This window comes from Bombina bombina, chromosome 3 (assembly GCF_027579735.1).
Source record: "Bombina bombina isolate aBomBom1 chromosome 3, aBomBom1.pri, whole genome shotgun sequence".
NCBI lineage: Eukaryota > Metazoa > Chordata > Amphibia > Anura > Bombinatoridae > Bombina > Bombina bombina.
The window spans coordinates 524,853,582-524,872,855 of NC_069501.1; the positions used below are offsets into that span (position 1 = coordinate 524,853,582).

Consider the following 19,274-nt stretch of genomic DNA (forward strand, 5'->3'; position numbering starts at 1 on the left):
ACAGGGGCGGTAGAGATACGGCGCCTTATTTGGACCTGTCCGGGGGGAAAAGTAAGTTTTCTAAAAATATTACATTTACTTATACAAATGTTATGATGCAGATGCATTTAATTTCTGTTTACTGGTGCACCGGTACGGATATTTACGTTTTGCATTTTAGCACTATTGACTGATCCTTTAATATTCCATTAAAAGTTTCACTATTCTTGTGTACAATTATTAATATTCACATATCCTTTCATTGCATATACCACATTCCAATCACAACTGTTCTATAACTTCTGATCTTCTTAAAGGGACCTTAAACAATTTGAGATGGTAAAATAAAATGATAAATTGTGTATATACGTATATAAATATATATATATATACTACTAGACGGTGTCCCAGCACTCCAGCCATGGCAATATATCAGCCACCTGGGTGCAATCCTCAAGAAGTCATGTATAGTTTATTTTGGAAGTGAAGGGCACTCTCAGGTTTTTTAGAGAAACTTAGAATGTTTTTATTTGTAATAACAACGAGTCATCAAGGACAAAGTCAACGTTTCGGCTCGCTTCAGAGCCTTCTTCAAGACATAGAAATCTCAATTCGGCATGTAGCCGTACTCCCAAAACAGGAAATGCGAACATATGTATGCTGTATATATATACTGTATATATATATATACTGTATACATATATATATATATATATATATATATATATATATATATATATATATATATATATATATATATATATATATATATATATATATATATATATATATATATATATATAAAAGTCTGCAATATACTTTCATTATTTATTTTGTCCCTTTTCCTGAAATTCCATTCTGAAATTATGAGCATTTAATTTCCTGTTAGAAATGGAAGTACAACTAGGTCTCTATGGGCTAATCTGGGTGACGTGGCAAGTGTGGGAGAGGAATAATACTCTCAATCGCCTAACAGAGTAGTGGGCTGGGAGGACACACACACGTGTTGGTGTAGGACCTTTTTTTTTCCCCTTCCCTTTCCTTCCCCCCTTACCTCTCCTACCCCCTTACCTCTCCTTCCCCCCTTACCTCTCCTTCCCCCCTTCCCTCTCATTTCTATCTCTCCTCTTCTTTCACAGTACTAGTGCTGTAGACAAAGCAGCCTCAATGTATAATGTTATAGTGATTAATTTATAATGTTGCTGTAGTATATTCTGGGGATGTGGGAACCCCAGATTCCTGATGTTTTACAAGTTTTGAGTTGGGGGTTTCTCTTAATAAACAGTCATTGTGAAGAATATGCTTATCTAATATTCAGTCCATATGGATATCTGTGAAGCGTGGTGCCTCTCCTACTTAATATCTTCCACTTCCAAAATGAGGGGTCTTTGGGCCTTACTGGACCACACATGGACATATGGACTTCTTGTATATGGCTGCTTAAGTTAAGACATGAACTTAAAACAAACGTTGGAAGATATGTCATGCTACTGGTGTTGCTTTCTCTTTTATACCCAGCCGATGGCAGTTCCCTTGGGTATTTGATAGTGCAAACAGAATTCATTTTTAGTAGCTACCTGTGCACAGGATGCCCACATTTTGTCTTATGCATTTGTTTTATGTATCATTGTGGGATATGTTCATCCTGGATTGTATTTGCTTCCTAAATAAAGATCATTTAAAAAAGAAAAAAAAAAAAAAGAAATGGAAGTTCAGAACACCGTTATATTCCACAGTCTAGTGACCTATTTTTAACTAGACTCTAAAACTTTATACTTATTTTGTCAATATTTAAAAAGTTAATGAAACTAATAAACTTTAAAAAACATACATCTACATGTTAGTTTCAAACTAATCTTTTCTTAGAATGAATCATTCTATCTAGCATTTATTTAGTTTTTAATGTCCCTTTAAAGAAAAAAACTCAGAAAGAAGTGAGATCTTCAGTTATTAAAAGTACAGTAAGTGGTTAATAATAATAATAATAATAATAATAGTTATAGTCCTTTAAATATGAGTATGACATTTCTTGAAATAGTAATAGAAAATGTTGAGCTCCTTTTTGTATTACTACTAAAATATTCAATCCCAGCTTTATACAACTTTTTATTGCACATTATTTAATTTTTTTTTCTTTCTCGTTTTTGTGATACAATTTAATGTCTTTATTCTCAGCTATTGCTGATTTGAAACCAACAGTGACCTGTGATGAAAAAGGTACAATGATTCCTAAAGTTAGTATATGTCTTCTGAATAAACTTGGATATGATCCGAATTCTATTCAGTTGAAAGATCAATCTAGACTCGACTGCGGATTTGCCTATCCTGAAGTTGTTGATAATGTGCGTGTTGAGGCTTTTCAAGTCAAAGCTAAGGCTGGATGGTGTGGAAACAGAGTGTGGGTAAGTTGTAATTTGATTCTTTGCTATATTTGATCGCCTACTACTGTGCAATATGTTTATCTATAATCCACAAACTCATTTCATACCTCTTATGCTACATAATGTCCGGGGTTGGTGACCAGAAAGTAAAATATAATAATAGTAATTTTAATATCATCCATTTATAAGGCAGCCATGATAAAAATACTCAAATATTCACAACATGTTCAGCAACTTAAATTATTTAGCCAAAATATATTTAATAATATGTAAAACTTTTTTATATGTAAGTAAAAGTGCAGACCACACATTGGACTCCATTTATCAAAGCAGAAATCTTTGTGCAACTTTGTACAATTAGTCGCATGAGAACAGGGTCTGTCAATCACCCCTGGGTCTGTTAACAGTTCAGTTCAGTTGTTTTTTTTAACTACACCACCTCTGAGGTGGTGGAGAGGTTAAGATGCAGCATCCATCTTCTTAAAAGTAAATTTCCTTTTTTTTTTTTTTTACCCTTTTTAACCACCGTTTATTAAATGTACATTATCAATCCATATATAAATGATGTAATAAAACATTATAATTTGGAATATTCACTTACTATTAAATCTTGTAAATTTGGCAGCTTGGCAAACTAAAGTCATCCTTCATAAATTATGGGCGCAGCATCATAGTGCCTCCTAATTTTAATACAGCCAATCACTATGCGATAATTAATAAATAATTTGCATAATTTCTTTAGCAGGCTCTCCCCTGATCCCATGCACATTCTTTCCTCTCTTTGACTCATGCTCATTTTTATTCTCTTTCTTTTTATGTTGATAAACAGCGCCTGTCATGACTTATTTCCTACAAACAATGAGCGTGGTTTCACAATCTGCGCATATTCGTCTAACAGTGTTGTTAGGGGTAACACTCTGTGCATGCTCCCATGATTGGTCAAGAGGCTAGCACCCAGGTAGCCCTCCATGACTCCATGATACAACATGAATAATGAGTATCACAAAGGGCTTGGGAATTATTAAATAAGAAGATTTTATTAAGAGAAGAAAAAAAAAAACATTTTGAAACATTTATATTTAATATTTTATAGCAATCATTTACTGTAAGCAGGCTAGCATCAGCAACAGCTCCAACGCAGATTCTGCTGCTTAATAAATGGATCCCTTTAATTTATTTCTAGTACCTTAACTAAAGTAGAATTTAATGTGGAAGTTTTTTTATTATTCTAATAAAAAATGAAGTTGTATATTTTAAGAATTAAACATTAAACAGTTTCAAAAAAGCTTTTAGATAGAAATTTAGACTACATTTTTATCTGTTGTATGACGGTATTGGTATGAAATGTACCAAGAGATACAATTAGATAGCCACTTGTGTCTTTTTCAGAGAGCAAGTTTAGTTAGGTTTCAAGATATAAGCATTTAAAGGTTTTGTAAGTGAGAATACAAATTCTTACAAAGTTTCTTTTGAGGCTGGAGATGATTCTATTAAACAAGAAGAACAAAATTGCATACATATTCCCTGCAAAAAACACTGTTAATATATCTCATAACAAATGTAACAATAAATAAGTGCAAACCAACAGGATATCAGTTCTTATTAGATATATATAATGGGTAAATATATTATTCTTTAATAAAGAACCTTTGTTATTTAGTTAAATACATAATTAGCAAACAGTAATTTATTAGCCATGCATCAGTTTAGCAAAAAAATATTTGAACACCATAATAAGTCTATTGGTCTAATTTAATAAATGCTGAACAGACATGGTTCTTCTAGGAAAACTTGTGATACATTTAACATTGCTTGGGCAGCCACGCTCCCTTCTCTGACACAATCAATAGCGCTAGAGCAGGGCTTGTCAATCATCCTTCAGCCTTGAGGAGGCAGAACTAATTAACTTGCATGCCTGAAACTCTCGGGTCCTGAAGCTGCATCCGCTCTAATTTTGTTTTCTTTTACGTAATTGAAAAAAAAAAAAAAATATTTTCGGGAATAGGAAATAGAAATTTATAAAAAATGCCCATTGTCAAAAAAAAATCTTTACAGTTGTTATTCTTTTCACTTCTTTCTATAGGTCAATGGTCCTAAAGTGTATTACGAAAATACACTTTACATCAACTATACTAAAAAAAATTTGATTACAGTCAATCCTGCTGAACTCAACTTCACTTGTTCTTACAATCTAACAATGCAGACCAGCCTCAATGTCACCCTTCATCCGATTGTGGTGTGAGTATAAATCTATACTTTTTTTTATTTTATTCTAAGACATGAATCCTGGTAAAGGAAACAACACCGAATTAGTGTTTGCTTGTAAATGATCAATAAAGAATTAGCAGGCACTTTTTAGCCCTTGGCTGTTGGAAAAGCATGCAGCTTGTTGCTAAGCAAGGGGCTGCAGCTATCTCTTGATGTAAATTAAAAGGAAGCTATACTTTAAATTCTCTTCACTACCTTGAAAACAATTTTTTAAAATGAGCATGCTAAAGCTTAATAAAACATATGAAAGCTTTTGTTTATTTAAAGATTAACCCATTACAGCACATTAACTTCCATCTGCCCCTCAACTCAATGTGTTGCTTCACAAGAGTCACCATGCAGCCCAGCCAATAGGAGCCATGCCATATGTTTGAGGTAGTAGATCTTAATGGAAAGTATGAATTATCTGTGGCCTTCAGCCCATGAATTAACAGCATCATAAACTAGAAATTGAATTTTTTTTTATTTTTTTCTTTAATTCTATAAAAATAATTCAGCAGCTGAGTATGACTTGGTAACTTGAGCCGGGACCAAAGATAAGCCCAGGCATTTAAAGGTAGAGCAGCCCACTTTACAACGGTGAACATGAGACCTAGAGGCCCATTTATCAAGCTCCATACGGAGCTTGAGGGCCCGTGTTTCTGCCGAGTCTTCAGACTCGCCAGAAACCCAAGTTATGGAGCAGCGGTCTAAAGACCGCTGCTCCATAACCCTGTCCGCCTGCACTGAGGCGGACAGGAAATCGCCACAATTACAACCCGATCAAATACGATCGGGTTGATTGACACCTCCCTGCTGGCGGCCCATTGGCTGCGAGTCTGCAGGGGGTGGCGTTGCACCAGCAGCTCTTGTGAGCTGCTGGTGCAATGCTGAATACGGAGAGCGTATTGCTCCCTGCATTCGATGTCTGTCGGACCTGATCCGCACTGTCGGATCAGGTCCGACAGACATATGATAATTCGGCCTCCTCTTGTGCTTGCCGCTTCTCTGATGCAGCCCCTTAGGTTTTTTTCTCATTTTCTACACAAACTCACTTGCATGCGCACAAAACAACCCAATAGAATTTAAAATTCAGAGTCACATTTCTACACCAGGCCTCCTTTCCCTGTAGCCTAATAAAAGGGTCGATCACAATTCTTTAGAAAATCAAATGATTTATCTACAAAACTCCCCATAAGCTTTAATGGTGGTTTTCTGTAGAAAAACAAAACAGTAGATACTTTTTTTTTCTAAAGAATTGTGATTTACTCCTCAAAGGGACATGAAACCCAATTTTTTTTCTTTCATGATTTAGACAGATCATACAATTTTAAACAACTTTCCAATTTACTTATATTATTAAATGTGCCTCCTTCTCTTGTTATCCTTTGCTGAAAAGTTTATCTAGGTAAACTCAGGAGCAGCAAATAATCTAGGTTCTAGTTGCTGATTGGTGGCTGCATATATATATAACAATTTTCATTGGCTCACTCGTGTTCAGTTAGAAACCACAAGTGCATTGCTGCTCCTTCAATAAATGATACCTAGAGAATGAAGTTAATTTGCTAATGGGAGTAAACTGGAAAGTTGCTTAAAATTGTATGTTCTACCTAAATCATAAAATATTTTTTTTTGTTTTTCATGTCCCTTTAATCAGCTTTTACCTATTCTTTTTTTATGTTAATGTCTACTTGCTGGTAAATAATGTGCATACATTCTACCTTTAAATAAAGCTTCCACATTTTTTTGTTATAATAAAATATATGAAATATAAAGAAGTAATGTCATATTTGAAGAAGGAAAGTGCAAGACACCTTAAGTTAGGCTAATTTGCATATTTACTATTTCCCAGAATTCCACAAAACAAAATTTAGCCAAAATGTTTAATTATCTTAATGCTCTAAAAGGAACTCTTGATCTAAGTAATCCTAGAGGTATTGAAACCTTATGAGACATGTAAATTGTTAATAAATATCCTTAATTTTTATATGTCACAAATCTAAACTTAATTTCTTTTTTTTTACAGCACAACTTACCTCCCAGGTATCAATGGTATTGGATCATATCCCTTTACCTTGGCTGCATTTAAGAGTTCTACATACACTGATCCATATAAGGATGGTGAAAATGTAAATGTGGAAACAAGTGTATACCTTGGCTTCTTTGTTACTGGTGCAGATGGAGATAAATTTGCTTTAAGAGTTGTGAGCTGCTTTGCCACTCCTAATAAAGTCAGGGATGACAATGATCCCAACAAAGTATCAATTTTGGAAGGAGGGTAAGTGTTCTTTTTCCACCCTCTATTCAGTAACCACAGTAATTTAAGTACATTCCTTTCCATTTTAAAATGTTTTTTGTTTACTTGATATCCCTTGTTGAAAAATAATACGCACATACCCTACGCTTATGGGAGCCAGCTGGTGATTGGTGCCTGCACACATTTGTCTCTTGTGATTGGCTGACTAGATGTGTTCAACTAGCTGCGAGTTGTGCAATGCTGTTCCTTCTGCAAAGGGTAACACCATAATGAAGGACATTTGATAATAGAAGTAAATTGAAAAGTTGTTTAAAGTAGTTTGTTCTATCCAAATCATGAAAGAAAAATATGGGGATTCCTATCCTTTTAATTATTATTCAGGGTTATGGTTTGCATTATTTAGTAGAGTTAAGAGTTTATGTATTACGAAGTTGAAATTAACGTATGCTAAGTAGTTATTATATTCTGCAGTTCTCATGTATACCTTGACTGCCAGGTGTAGAACATTTCTATACTTTAATCCTTGAAGACAGGTTGCTCAATTAAAATGAGTAGGACACTATTTAACATAATTGTGTTCAGCTATATAAATCTTTACTCAACATAAAGAATATAATAATAATAATAATAATAATAATAATAATAGGACAACCTTGACAGCTTGGTATAGTGAGATTTCAATGCAAGACTTTACATGGGCCATCATGTCTTTTTGTATGCTCCATGCTGAGTCAGGTTTTAGGTGAAAAAACACATGAAGCATCGACTGTCAACCACTTTTTTGGGGCTGTGAATTAAGATTTTTTTTAAATGCGATCTGTAAGTGTGTGTAAATATCAACTATTCACATCTCTGTTTTGTTAGGTTAAAGTAGTTTAATTAAATAGAACAGTAATTAAATCGGCAAAGTGTTTTTTTATTTTTTTTTATTTATTGCTTATCAGCGTTTCTATTGGTATGTATTTGATTGCAAGACATCATGCATTGAGTCATTTAACACAAATGAATATGTTAATGCCAGGAACGCCCACTGGCAATGTGCTAGAGAAATGAGACTTAATTCATTTTGAACATGATCTTGTGTAAACAATACCTATAAGCACCATAACGAGTATTTATCACACATACATAAACACACACAACTCAATACACCTTAATACTCATATACTGTATGTATATTTATCAGGTAGAATAGATTATCTAGACATAATCAAGTTTGTTGCTTTGTGTTTTAAGGGGCAGTAATCAAACAGTGAACTTGGTTTTATTCAATAAAATGTTACATTTTGACCACATTTGACAGTTCATTAGTTCACTTTAATAGTAACCCATTAAGCTATATAGACATAGGTACTATGTCACAGGGTACTTTGCCTAGCATACCCTGTTGATGTAGTACCTACTTCCAACCTTCTGTCTCTGGCAGCAGTGTTAGGGGACCATAGCATGATGCAGAAGGCATCTGTAAGGGAATGCTGATCTAGCTCCCTTTACCATATGAAGCCATATCGTTAATACAGACAGTGACCCTGTATCTGCTGCAGTGGTGTTGTGGGAGTTAAGGAGAGAGGTGGGTGTGTGGCCCATCGCAGGAGGGAGCAGGAAGGGGAGGCAGTGGATATTTCCCTATGCTACATAAAATATTATCTATGCTACATAAAATATTATCTATGCTACATAAAATATTGTACTAAGTTGGAGAGTGCAGAGGGATCCACTACACAATGGCACAAGGGATTATGAGAGGGGTAATGGGGCCCTACAGTATGATCGCTTGCATGGGGAAGGTTAGGGAATGTGAGGGATGGCTGCTACAATACAGACACATTTTTTATAACTAAATAAAAAAAAATAAAAAAAAAATGTGTTTTTGTATAAATGTGTACTGTCAGAGACTGTTAGGAGGGTGTGTGTGATAGAGAGCTGTTTGGGAGAGATAAGGGAGGTGGGAGGGTAAGGGGGGATCCTACATTGCAGAAAAAAAAATATATAAAAAAAAATAAAGCTTCATTCTGGCAGACTGTCTGCCAGTACCTAAGATGGTGGGGAGCATTGTGGGTGGGGAGGGAGGAGAGCTGTTTATGAGGGATCAGGGCAGTGTCAGTTGGGAGGGCAATACCTACATTATAATCATTTTACCATTACCAGCTATATCAGCTAATTAACCCCTTCACTGCCAGGAATTTCTGAACAAATGGGATCCTAGAGAAGCTTTTACAATCATTTGTGTTATGACTGCACAAGTGGTATGTAAATAATAAAAGTTATCAATTTTTGTAATATGAGAGCATTTGGCGGCTAAACGGTAGCATGAAATATACCAAAATGGGCCAAGGTCAATACCTTGGGTTGTCTACTTAAAAATATATATAGTTTTGATAGATAAATAAAAAAGACTATTTTTCAGTTTAAATGGAGTGATAGCAAAAAATGCTAAAAATCTTCCATTATTTTGGGCAAGTCTTTCCCGGTCCTGAAGGGGTTAATCAACATTCTATCAACAGCCACGTTACTTTATTACTTCAATGTATGTGTACACACACACACCTATGCATACAGGGGTGTAAAAATCTATGTTTACTAGTATACTCAATGTTAAAGCTGGGAAAAAAGACACATTTTTTTACGAGTCCATATTACGTCCCCAAGGTCACCTGACAGGATACATTTTTCAAGGCAATACATGCCAGAGCTACTTTAGTGCTTAATTATTGTATTTAACTAGACATGTGCATGGCGAAAAAATTTGGTTCGGTTCGGATCGATTTTTCGAATTTCGGTTCGGAGCGGTTCGAATTCGGTAAAATTTGAATCAATTTGGTTCGGATTTGTTTCGGATTCATTCGGATTCAAATAAATTCGGTTCGGATTTGTTTCGGATTCATTTGGTTTCGAATAAATTCGGCTGGATTCGGTTCGATTCGGTTCGGAAATTCGGAATTTCGGTAAGTGTTAGGTGGGATTAGACTAGTATTATGTACTGTACATTAGGTGTAACCCATAGCAGAGTGATATAACCTAATATACTGTACAATACTAGTGTAATCCATGGCCATCCGAATCTACCGAATAAATCCGAATAAATCCAAAGTTATTCGGATTTATTCGGTAGATTCGGCACTATTTTAATTCGGAGATTCGGTTCGATACGAATCTCCGAATTTGCTGAATTTTCCAAATTTCCGAATCGAACCGAATCGCACATGTCTATATTTAACTGTGTTTGAAAAATGGCAAGTATATCTCTAAGCATTGCTTAGAGGAACTCTGTCTAACCAATGGAATAGCTTGTGGTGTTCCTGGAGAGACAAGGAAATGCTTTTAAAATTTGCAGATACAATACAGCATGTTTTAGACCTTCGAGTGTGGCTTTAATTGCTATAGTGCTTAGTATGAGAGAAGCTCACTGTTTGCCTTTATATTACATTTTATGTCTTTTATGCTATTTAATAAATTAAATTAAAAATAAACAGAATACACATTTACTTTGTTTGCGCCTATACAACAGTAAATGAATCAAATAAATATAAAAACTAAAAATGCGGAAAAACAGTACCTATTAATTCAAGTGCGATTTTATTCTTAGTTGTGCAGCACCTGATGCCGAGTTTGATGTGGGAATAGATAGCAATGGAGATACACTGGAAGCCAAAATAAGATTTGGTGCATTCAAATTTCAGAACTTTGACACTTTAAACATCTTCTGTGATGCACGACTGTGTTACAAATCTGAGGGCTGTACTGGGGTAAGTGATATATGTACCTGAGTCATTTTTATTACATAAAACTTGGCTTAATCTGGAATTTAAACTAAACAAATAACCTAATCTAATATAAATGTAATTCTAATTGCACTTAAGAAACCTCAGCAGTAAGCAGTCATCATGTTTATGAGGATAGTCATAAAATTACAGTAGACATAATATTAAAATAGTTTCACTGAATATTAAACTTCTTGGTGCATGTCATAAACACATGCAGATACACTCAAGTTTTTAAAGGAACATGAAACCCAAACATTTTAATTCATGATTCAGTTAGAGAATACAATTGTAAAGAACTTTCTGATGTACTTGTATTCTCTAATTTGCTTCATTCCCTTTAAACACAGGATACCAAGACAAATTAGATAACAGATGCAAATTGGAAAGTTGCTTAAAGGGACAGTCTAATCCAGAATTATTATTGTTTGAAAAGATAAATAACCCCTTTATTAATCATTCTTCAGTTTTGCATAACCAACACTGTTATATTAATACAATTTTTACCTCTGTGATTACCTTGTATCTAAACCTCTGTAGACTGGCCTCTTATTCTAGTTCTTTTGACAGACTTGCATTTTAGGCAATCAGTTCTGACTGCTAGGTAACTCCACGGGAGTAAGCACAATATTATCTATATGGCACACATGCACTAATGCTGTCTATCAATATGCACTGAGATAAGCGGCAGCCTTCGAGGGCTTAGGAATTAGCATATGAGCCTACCTAGGTTTAGACTTTAACAAAGAATACCAAAAGAACAAAGCAAATTTGATGATACAAGTAAATTGCAAAGTTGTTTAAAATTGCATGCCCTATCTGAATCATGAACATTTAATTTTGACTAGACTGTCCCTTTAAAATTTCAGGCACTATTTTAAAGGGATACTGAACCCAATTTTTTTTTCCTTTTTTTTTTTGATTCAGATAGAGCATGCAATTTTAAGAAACTTTCTAATGCACTCCTATTCTCAAGTTTTCTTCATTCTCTTGCTATCTTTATTTGAAAAAGAAGGCATCTAAACTTTTTTATTGGACAGCACTTTTTTATTGGTGGATGAATTTATCCACCAATCAGTAAGGACAACCCAGGTTGTTCACCAAAAATTGGCTGGCATCTAAACTTACATTCTTGCATTTCAAATAAAGATACCAAGACAATAATGAAAATTTGATAATAGGAGTAAATTAGAAAGTTGCTTAAAATGTCATGCTCTATCTGAATCACAAAAGAAAAAATGTGGGTTCAGTGTCCCTTTAATCATAAAAAGATAAAAAAAATTGGGTTTCATGTCCCTTTAAATTTAGCCCAGTGAGCAATGTTTTTTTATATCCTTGGTGTTTATTATATTCATTAACAAATGCTTATCAAATTATTTATTTACGAAAATGCAATTCTTGCCAACATTACTAATATTTTTTTCTAATGAATTAGAATATGCTCCATTATTTATCTATAGGTTTCAAGACTTTGTAATCAATGAATCAAACATAAACTGCAGCTGTTTCCTTGTATCTGAATATATTTATTTCATAACTTCATGTTTGAATATAACGTATAATGGAGACCAGCTCTCTAGGGCTTAAGCATCTGTGGGAGTCAGTCAGAGTGCACAATCCTCAGTGAGCCCAAACACATTTAAACAGGAGAAATAATGGGGCAGCATTCCACTTAATTTTTGCTAGACGTGAAAACTTTATTGACTCATGTTTGTATATTAGGATTGAACAGGCACAACCACTATCTCTATATTTCAACCTAAATATAGGCAACTTTGCTGATTATACCAAAACGATTATACAGCCATAAAGGAGAATGTTTGATCCACTGTTCTAGAGACAGATCATGTTAATTGTCCATTTTTTCTCATAGTGCAAAGCAGGCAAAGCGGCTGATCCAAGCATAGGCTCAGTGGGAATTTCTTTGGGTTTGGAAGGTAAGTCTGTGGTTTTACATTTGTTGTTATATAATGTCTATATGATAGTACTCTTAAAATATATTTCTTATTAAAGGCAATAAATGGTAATGAAATCTTATGTCTGTTTTCAGGTAACCTCAATTCAGGAAGCTCAGTGCCCCATGCAGGTATGAATATTCTCCAAATTGGACAAATTCTTATCAAAACAGTTGTTAACTATATGGACACAAATATTAAAGGGAAATGGAAACCAAAATTAAACTTCTATGGTTTAAATCAGTGGTGTAACTAGATCCTGCTAGGCCCCAAGGCAAAGACTGTGACTGGGGACCCCCATTTCAATAGCACCTTTTCTTACTGTTTGCAATTAGCCTAAGCTGAGCAGGCAGCCACATAAGAGAAATATGAGCTTCTCTATGAATGTGAGTCATTCTTCTTCCCTGGCCTTCTTATACAAATATGGTGACACGTTTTTCTGTACAGCATTACCATGGTAGACATCTTGGAAACCCTGTCACCATATTGTAAAGGTAAATCCATACACTTTCCTTAAACCTTGAGCTTAATTTTACATGGAGGACACAGAGGGGCTAGACATGATACAAGTGAGGTGATGCCGCTACTGATTGCAGAGTCCTTAAGGGGCCCCTTTAGGGGCAAGTCCTGCCTCAATTGAGACCTCTAAGAACCCCTATAGTTATGCCTCTGGTCCAGATGCAATTTTAAGAGACTTACTCAATTTACTTATATTATAAAATTTGCTTTGTGCTCTTGGTATCCCTTGTTGAAAAACATATCTAGGTAGGCTCAGGAGCAGCAATGAACTACTGGGAGCTAGCTAATCGTCCATGTCTACTCACATATGCTTCTTGTCTTTGGCTCACAGATGTGTTCAGCTAGCACAGTATGAATTGTTGCTTTAGAGCTGATTTGCATTTGCAGGGATTTAACACATAGGTATATGCAAACAATAGTGCAATAATAAAATGCTCTGACAGAGAACATTATCACTTTTATGTCACTTTAATCATATACAATTTGCTATCCTATATTATAAAAGACAAGAGTTTGTCTGAAGCCGTCATGCGCAGTTCAGACAAACTCTTGCCGCTGATCGCACGCGCACCCTTGGCCAGCTGTTACCACTTTGACCCCCCTTGCTGCGCACGCATACTCACAGTCCCCCGCACGCGCACGCGAACCTTAGCCGTTGACAACCCACTTAGCCCCTTGCTGCGCACGCACACTCTCAAAACTGATTTGAGCCCCCCGCACTTAGACCCCCCTTGCTGCGCACGCACACTCACAAAACTTTGTTAGCACTTTGACCCCCCTTGCTGCGCACGCACACTCACAAAACTTTTGAGCCCCCCGCACGCGCACGCAAACCTTAGCCGTTGACAACCCACTTAGCCTACTAGCAATGCGCACGCGCACGCGAACCCACGCGCACGCAAATAGCCCTAGCCGTTGACAACCCACTTAGCCTACTAGCCTATTACACAATGCGCACGCGCACGCGAACCCACGCGCACGCAACTAGCCGTTAAAAGCGTCGCGAGCCATAATACATTGCGCATTTCTATTGCACTGGCACTGAGAAAGGTCATGATTTCAAAGCTCCCCAAAAAAAACGACATTTAAGCAAAAAACAAAAACCTCTTTACTTTAGTTTAAAAGAATTGGGTCTTGAACCTCTTTACTTTACTTTAAAAGAATTGGGTCTTGAAATTTTAGTTTAAAAACAAAATTGTTTAAAAAAAAATGCCCTCAGGAAAAAAATTACCTCAGGACTTATGCTGCGCATTTCTTTTGCACTGGCACTGAGATTATTTGAAAGCTCCGCAATTAGCAAAAAAAAAAAAAATACATTTAACAAAAAAAAAAAAAATCTTTACTTTAAACATTTGCTCTTTAGTTTAAAAATTTTAGGACTTATGTATGTGCTACATAGTACATATTAAAAAAAAATACCTCACATTTGCTCTTTATTTTAAATATTTTATTTTAAAAAAAAAATTGTTGAAAAAAAAAGGCCCTCAGGAAAAAATTTACCTCAGGACTTATGCTGCGCATTTCTATTGCACTGGCACTGAGAAAGGTCTACATTTAACAAAAAAAAAAAAACCTCTTTACTTTAAACATTTGCTCTTTAGTTTAAAAATTTTAGGACTTATGTATGTGCTACATAGTACAGAGTAAAAAAAAATACCTCACATTTGCTCTTTAGTTTAAAAATTTTAGTTTAAAAAAAAAAAGGCCCTCAGGAAAAAATTTACCTCAGGACTTATGCTGCGCATTTCTATTGCACTTGCACTGAGAAAGGTCATTATTTGAAAGATCCGCAATTAGCAAAAAAAAAATATCTACATTTAACAAAAAAAAAAAAACCTCTTTACTTTAAAAATTTGCTCTTTAGTTTAAAAAAAAGGGAATAATAGGCTCATACAAGAGCCCAACACTGTGCTAACAGCACATACAAAAAAAAGGAATAATAGGCTCATACAAGAGCTCAACACTGTGCTAACAGCACATACAAAAAAAAAGAATAATAGGCTCATACAAGAGCCCAACACTGTGCTAAAAGCACAATATTTATTAAAAAAAATAAAATAAAATAAAAATATTAATAGCCTCAGGAGTTATGTATGTGCTACATAGCACATAGTACCCAGCACAAAGAGCCCAACACTGTGTGGATATATTAAAGAGCACAACACTGTGCTAACAGCACATAGTAGTTTAAAAAAAATAAATAAAAAAAAAATAAAAAAATTAAAAAAAAAATATTAATGGCCTCAGAAGTTATGTATGTGCTACATAGCACATAGTACCCAGCACAAAGAGCCCAACACTGTGCGGATATATTAAAGAGCACAACACTGTGCTAACAGCACATAGTAGTTTAAAAAAAAACAAAAAAAAAAAACCTTAATAGGGTCAAAAAATAAATTTTAGGTTTTAAAAATAAAAAAGGATTAATAGGCTCATAAAAGAGCACAACACTGTGCTAACAGCACATAGAACAGATATATTTTAGTCATAAGCTCATAAAAGAGCTCAATACTGTGCTGCACAGCACATATAACATAACTATATTACTTTAAAAGAAAAAATAGGCACATAAAAGAGCCCAACACTGTGCTGCACTGCACATATAAAAAGTCTCTATACAAATAAAAAAAAAGGAAATAAAGAGCGCCTAATACTACATAAGCAGCATTATAATAAACCCTTTGAACAAAAAAACACATATATACTGCATAAAAAAGGCAATAAAGAGTGCCTAATACTACATAAGCAGCATTATAAGAAACATTTTTAAAAAAACATATATACAGAATAAAAAAGGCAAAAAAAGAGCCTAATACTACATAAGCAGCATTATAATAAACCCTTTGAAAAAAACACATATATACTGCATAAAAAAGGCAATAAAGAGTGCCTAATACTACATAAGCTGCATTTTAATCAACCTTTTTAAGAAAACATATATATTGCATAAAAAGGCAATAAAGAGTGCCTAATACTAATAAAAACATATATACTGCATAAAAAAAGTGTCTTAAAAAAACGACATAATACAAAAAAAAGAGTGTTTAAAACAAAGTAAAGAGTGACAAACACGCCTAATGTCTACAACAAAATAAAGAGTGCCTAAGACTGCATGAACAAAAATTAAGACTGCAAAAAACAAAGTTACTAAGAAACCGTAAAAAACATATATACTGCATAAAAAGGCAATCAAGAGTGCCTAATATTACATAAGCAGCATTATAACAAACATTTTTAAGAAAAAATATATACTGTATAAAAAAGGCCATAAAGAGTGCCTTATACTAATAAACCGTAAAAAACATATATACTGCATAAAAAGGCAATCAAGAGTGCCTAATACTACATAAGCAGCATTATAACAAACATTTTTAAGAAAAAATATATACTGTATAAAAAAGGCCATAAAGAGTGCCTTATACTAATAAACCGTAAAAAACATATATACTGCATAAAAAAAAGTGTATAAAAAAAGTGCATAAAAAAAAAGAGTGTTTAAAACAAAGTAAAGAGTGACAAACACGCCTAATGTCTACAACAAAATAAAGAGTGACTAAGACTGCATGAAAAAAAATTAAGACTGCCAAAAACAAAGCAAAAAGTGTATAAAACTAAGTAAAGAATACCTAAGACTTTGTTAAACAACATAAAGATTGTCTAAAAAAAACAAAGTGTGCCTAACATTGCCTAATACAAAATAAAGACTATCTAAAAAAATAAAGACTGCCAATATAACAAAGAGAGTGCCTAAAAAAAAGGAAATAAAGAGACTGCCTAAAACAAATAAAGAGACTGCATAAACAGCATAAAAAAGGCAATAAAGAGTGCCTAATACTACATAAGCAGCATAAACACGCCTAATGTCTACAACAAAATAAAGAGTGCCTAAGACTGCATTAAAAAAAAATAACACTGCCAAAAACAAAATAAAAAGTGTATAAAACAAAGTAAAGAGTGCCTAAGACTTTGTTAAACAAAATAAAGATTGTCTAAAAATAAAAAAGTGTGCCTAACATTGCCTAATACAAAATAAAGACTGCCGATATAACAAAGAGAGTGCCTAAAAGACTGCCTAAAACAAATAAAGAGACTGCATAAACAGCATAAAAAAGGCAATAAAGAGTGCCTAATACTACATAAGCAGCATTATAAAAAAAAATTATAAAAAAAAAACATATATACAACATAAAAAAGGCAATAAAGAGTGCCTAATACTACATAAGCAGCATTATAACAAACCTATTTAAAAAAAACATATATACAGCATAAAAAAGGCAATAAAGAGTGCCTAATAATAATAAACCTTAAAAAACATATATACTGCATAAAAAAAAGTGACTACAAAAAAGTGCATAAAAAAAAAAAAAAAGTGTTTAAAAAAAAGTAAAGAGTGCTGCATAAACATAAAAATAGAAGAATGCCTCCTAAAAGAATTTTAACACAGGAAGATGCAGAAAACGTTAAACGCAGAAGAAAAGAAACTCAACGTATACGTCGGACACATATGACTGAACAACAAAGGGTAACTGTACGCAAAAAGGATTCTTCAAAAAAAAGGATTTGTAGGGCCAATATGACTGCTCAGGAAAAAGGTCTCCAACTGGACATGCAAAGATCACGTTCTGCTGCACGTAGAAAAAAAAAAAAATAGTACTAACATCACTATCACTAATCAATATAACAAAAGTTATAACGATTCACTATTTAATGAAGACAATGTCCCAATGCACACATGTGGTCAACTTAATGTTTATTGCAAATTTTGCATGGCGAAGCATTTTCCAGAGGAACAACCAAGCGATAAGCTTTTTAATAAATGCTGCAATAAAGGAAAAATAACATTACCTCATATACAAATTTCACCACTGATCCAACAACTAATGACTGGACAACACACACATTCAAAGAATTTTATGCAAAATATCCGTTCTGTAAATAGTGCATTGGCGTTTGCATCAATGGGAGCAAACATTGCACCACCTCCAGGATATGGCCCATACTGTTTTAGAATAAATGGCCAAATTTATCACCGATCTGGTGCTTTGCATCCAGAAAATGATGATCAACGCAAATTTGCACAACTCTACATTTTGAGTCCTGAGGAAGCTGCGGACCAACGAGCAGCACTAAAAGAAAATTCAGGATGTCACATTGAACTTTTGAGGGAGTTAAGTTCATATATGTCTCAGTATAACCCTTTTGCAAAAGCATGTAAAATGCTCTATGAGGTAGAGCAAGAATGCATCCATGAAGCATCTTTAAATGGAGTTCAAAATTCTAAAGTTTCAATGGTAATTCTGCAGGACAGAACATCAGATTACCGAAGATATAACGTACAAAGAGTTAATGAGGTTGCTGTTATTTTCCAAAATTCTGATGGTGAACCTCCTCTTGAACGTGACCTTCTTATTCATTGCCGATCTACAGATCAAACAAAAAAAACTGAAAGAATAAGTGTTTTAGATCCTAATCTTGAACCATTGCTGTATCCTTTGTTGTTTCCATATGGGGACCAAAGTTGGGGTTCCAATATTGCTCTTAACTACAGGCCAACATCAATTAGTGATGTACAAAGAAGAGTAACCACCAATCCAAGGATAAGAGTTAGCCAAATGAAATACTACTCTTACAGAATTTCAATTAGGGATCAATTAAATCCTTTCCTTAGTGCTGGCAAGTTGACGCAGCAGTACTTTGTTGATGCTTATGTCAAGACTGAGGCCAACAGACTCAACTATATCCGTCAAAATCAATCTAATCTTCGCATTGAAAAATATACAGGATTAATGGATTACATTCAAAGTGAGGCTGCTGCACAGGGCCTGATGCCTGGAAAAGCAGTTATTTTGCCATCATCTTTTCAGGGAAGTCCACGAAATATGGCCCAAAACTACCATGATGCTATGGCCATTGTTAGAAAATATGGAAAACCGGATTACTTCATCACCATGACCTGCAACCCTAAATGGCCTGAGATACTTGATAACCTATTAGAAGGTCAAGCAGTGGAGTTCAGACCAGATTTGGTAGCAAGAGTTTTCAATCTCAAATTAAATTCTCTTTTGAATGATATCTTGTACAAACATGTTCTTGGAAGTCCTTGCGCAAAAGTGCATGTAATAGAGTTTCAAAAAAGAGGATTACCACATGCTCATATCCTTTTAATATTGAAAGC

The 19,274-nt window shown here is 34.4% G+C and overlaps 1 protein-coding gene across 1 annotated transcript in view; it reads left to right on the forward strand.

Moving 5' to 3' along the window:
• The window catches only part of LOC128653569 (alpha-tectorin-like), a 40,684-nt gene that overhangs the window by 16,923 nt on the left and 4,487 nt on the right, over positions 1-19,274 (forward strand). The window contains exons 5-10 of the mRNA XM_053706950.1: positions 2,155-2,381; positions 4,444-4,598; positions 6,634-6,885; positions 10,451-10,610; positions 12,499-12,562; positions 12,676-12,711. Of these exons, the coding sequence (XP_053562925.1) occupies positions 2,155-2,381; positions 4,444-4,598; positions 6,634-6,885; positions 10,451-10,610; positions 12,499-12,562; positions 12,676-12,711 (894 nt within the window). The remainder of the gene's footprint in view (positions 1-2,154; positions 2,382-4,443; positions 4,599-6,633; positions 6,886-10,450; positions 10,611-12,498; positions 12,563-12,675; positions 12,712-19,274) is intronic.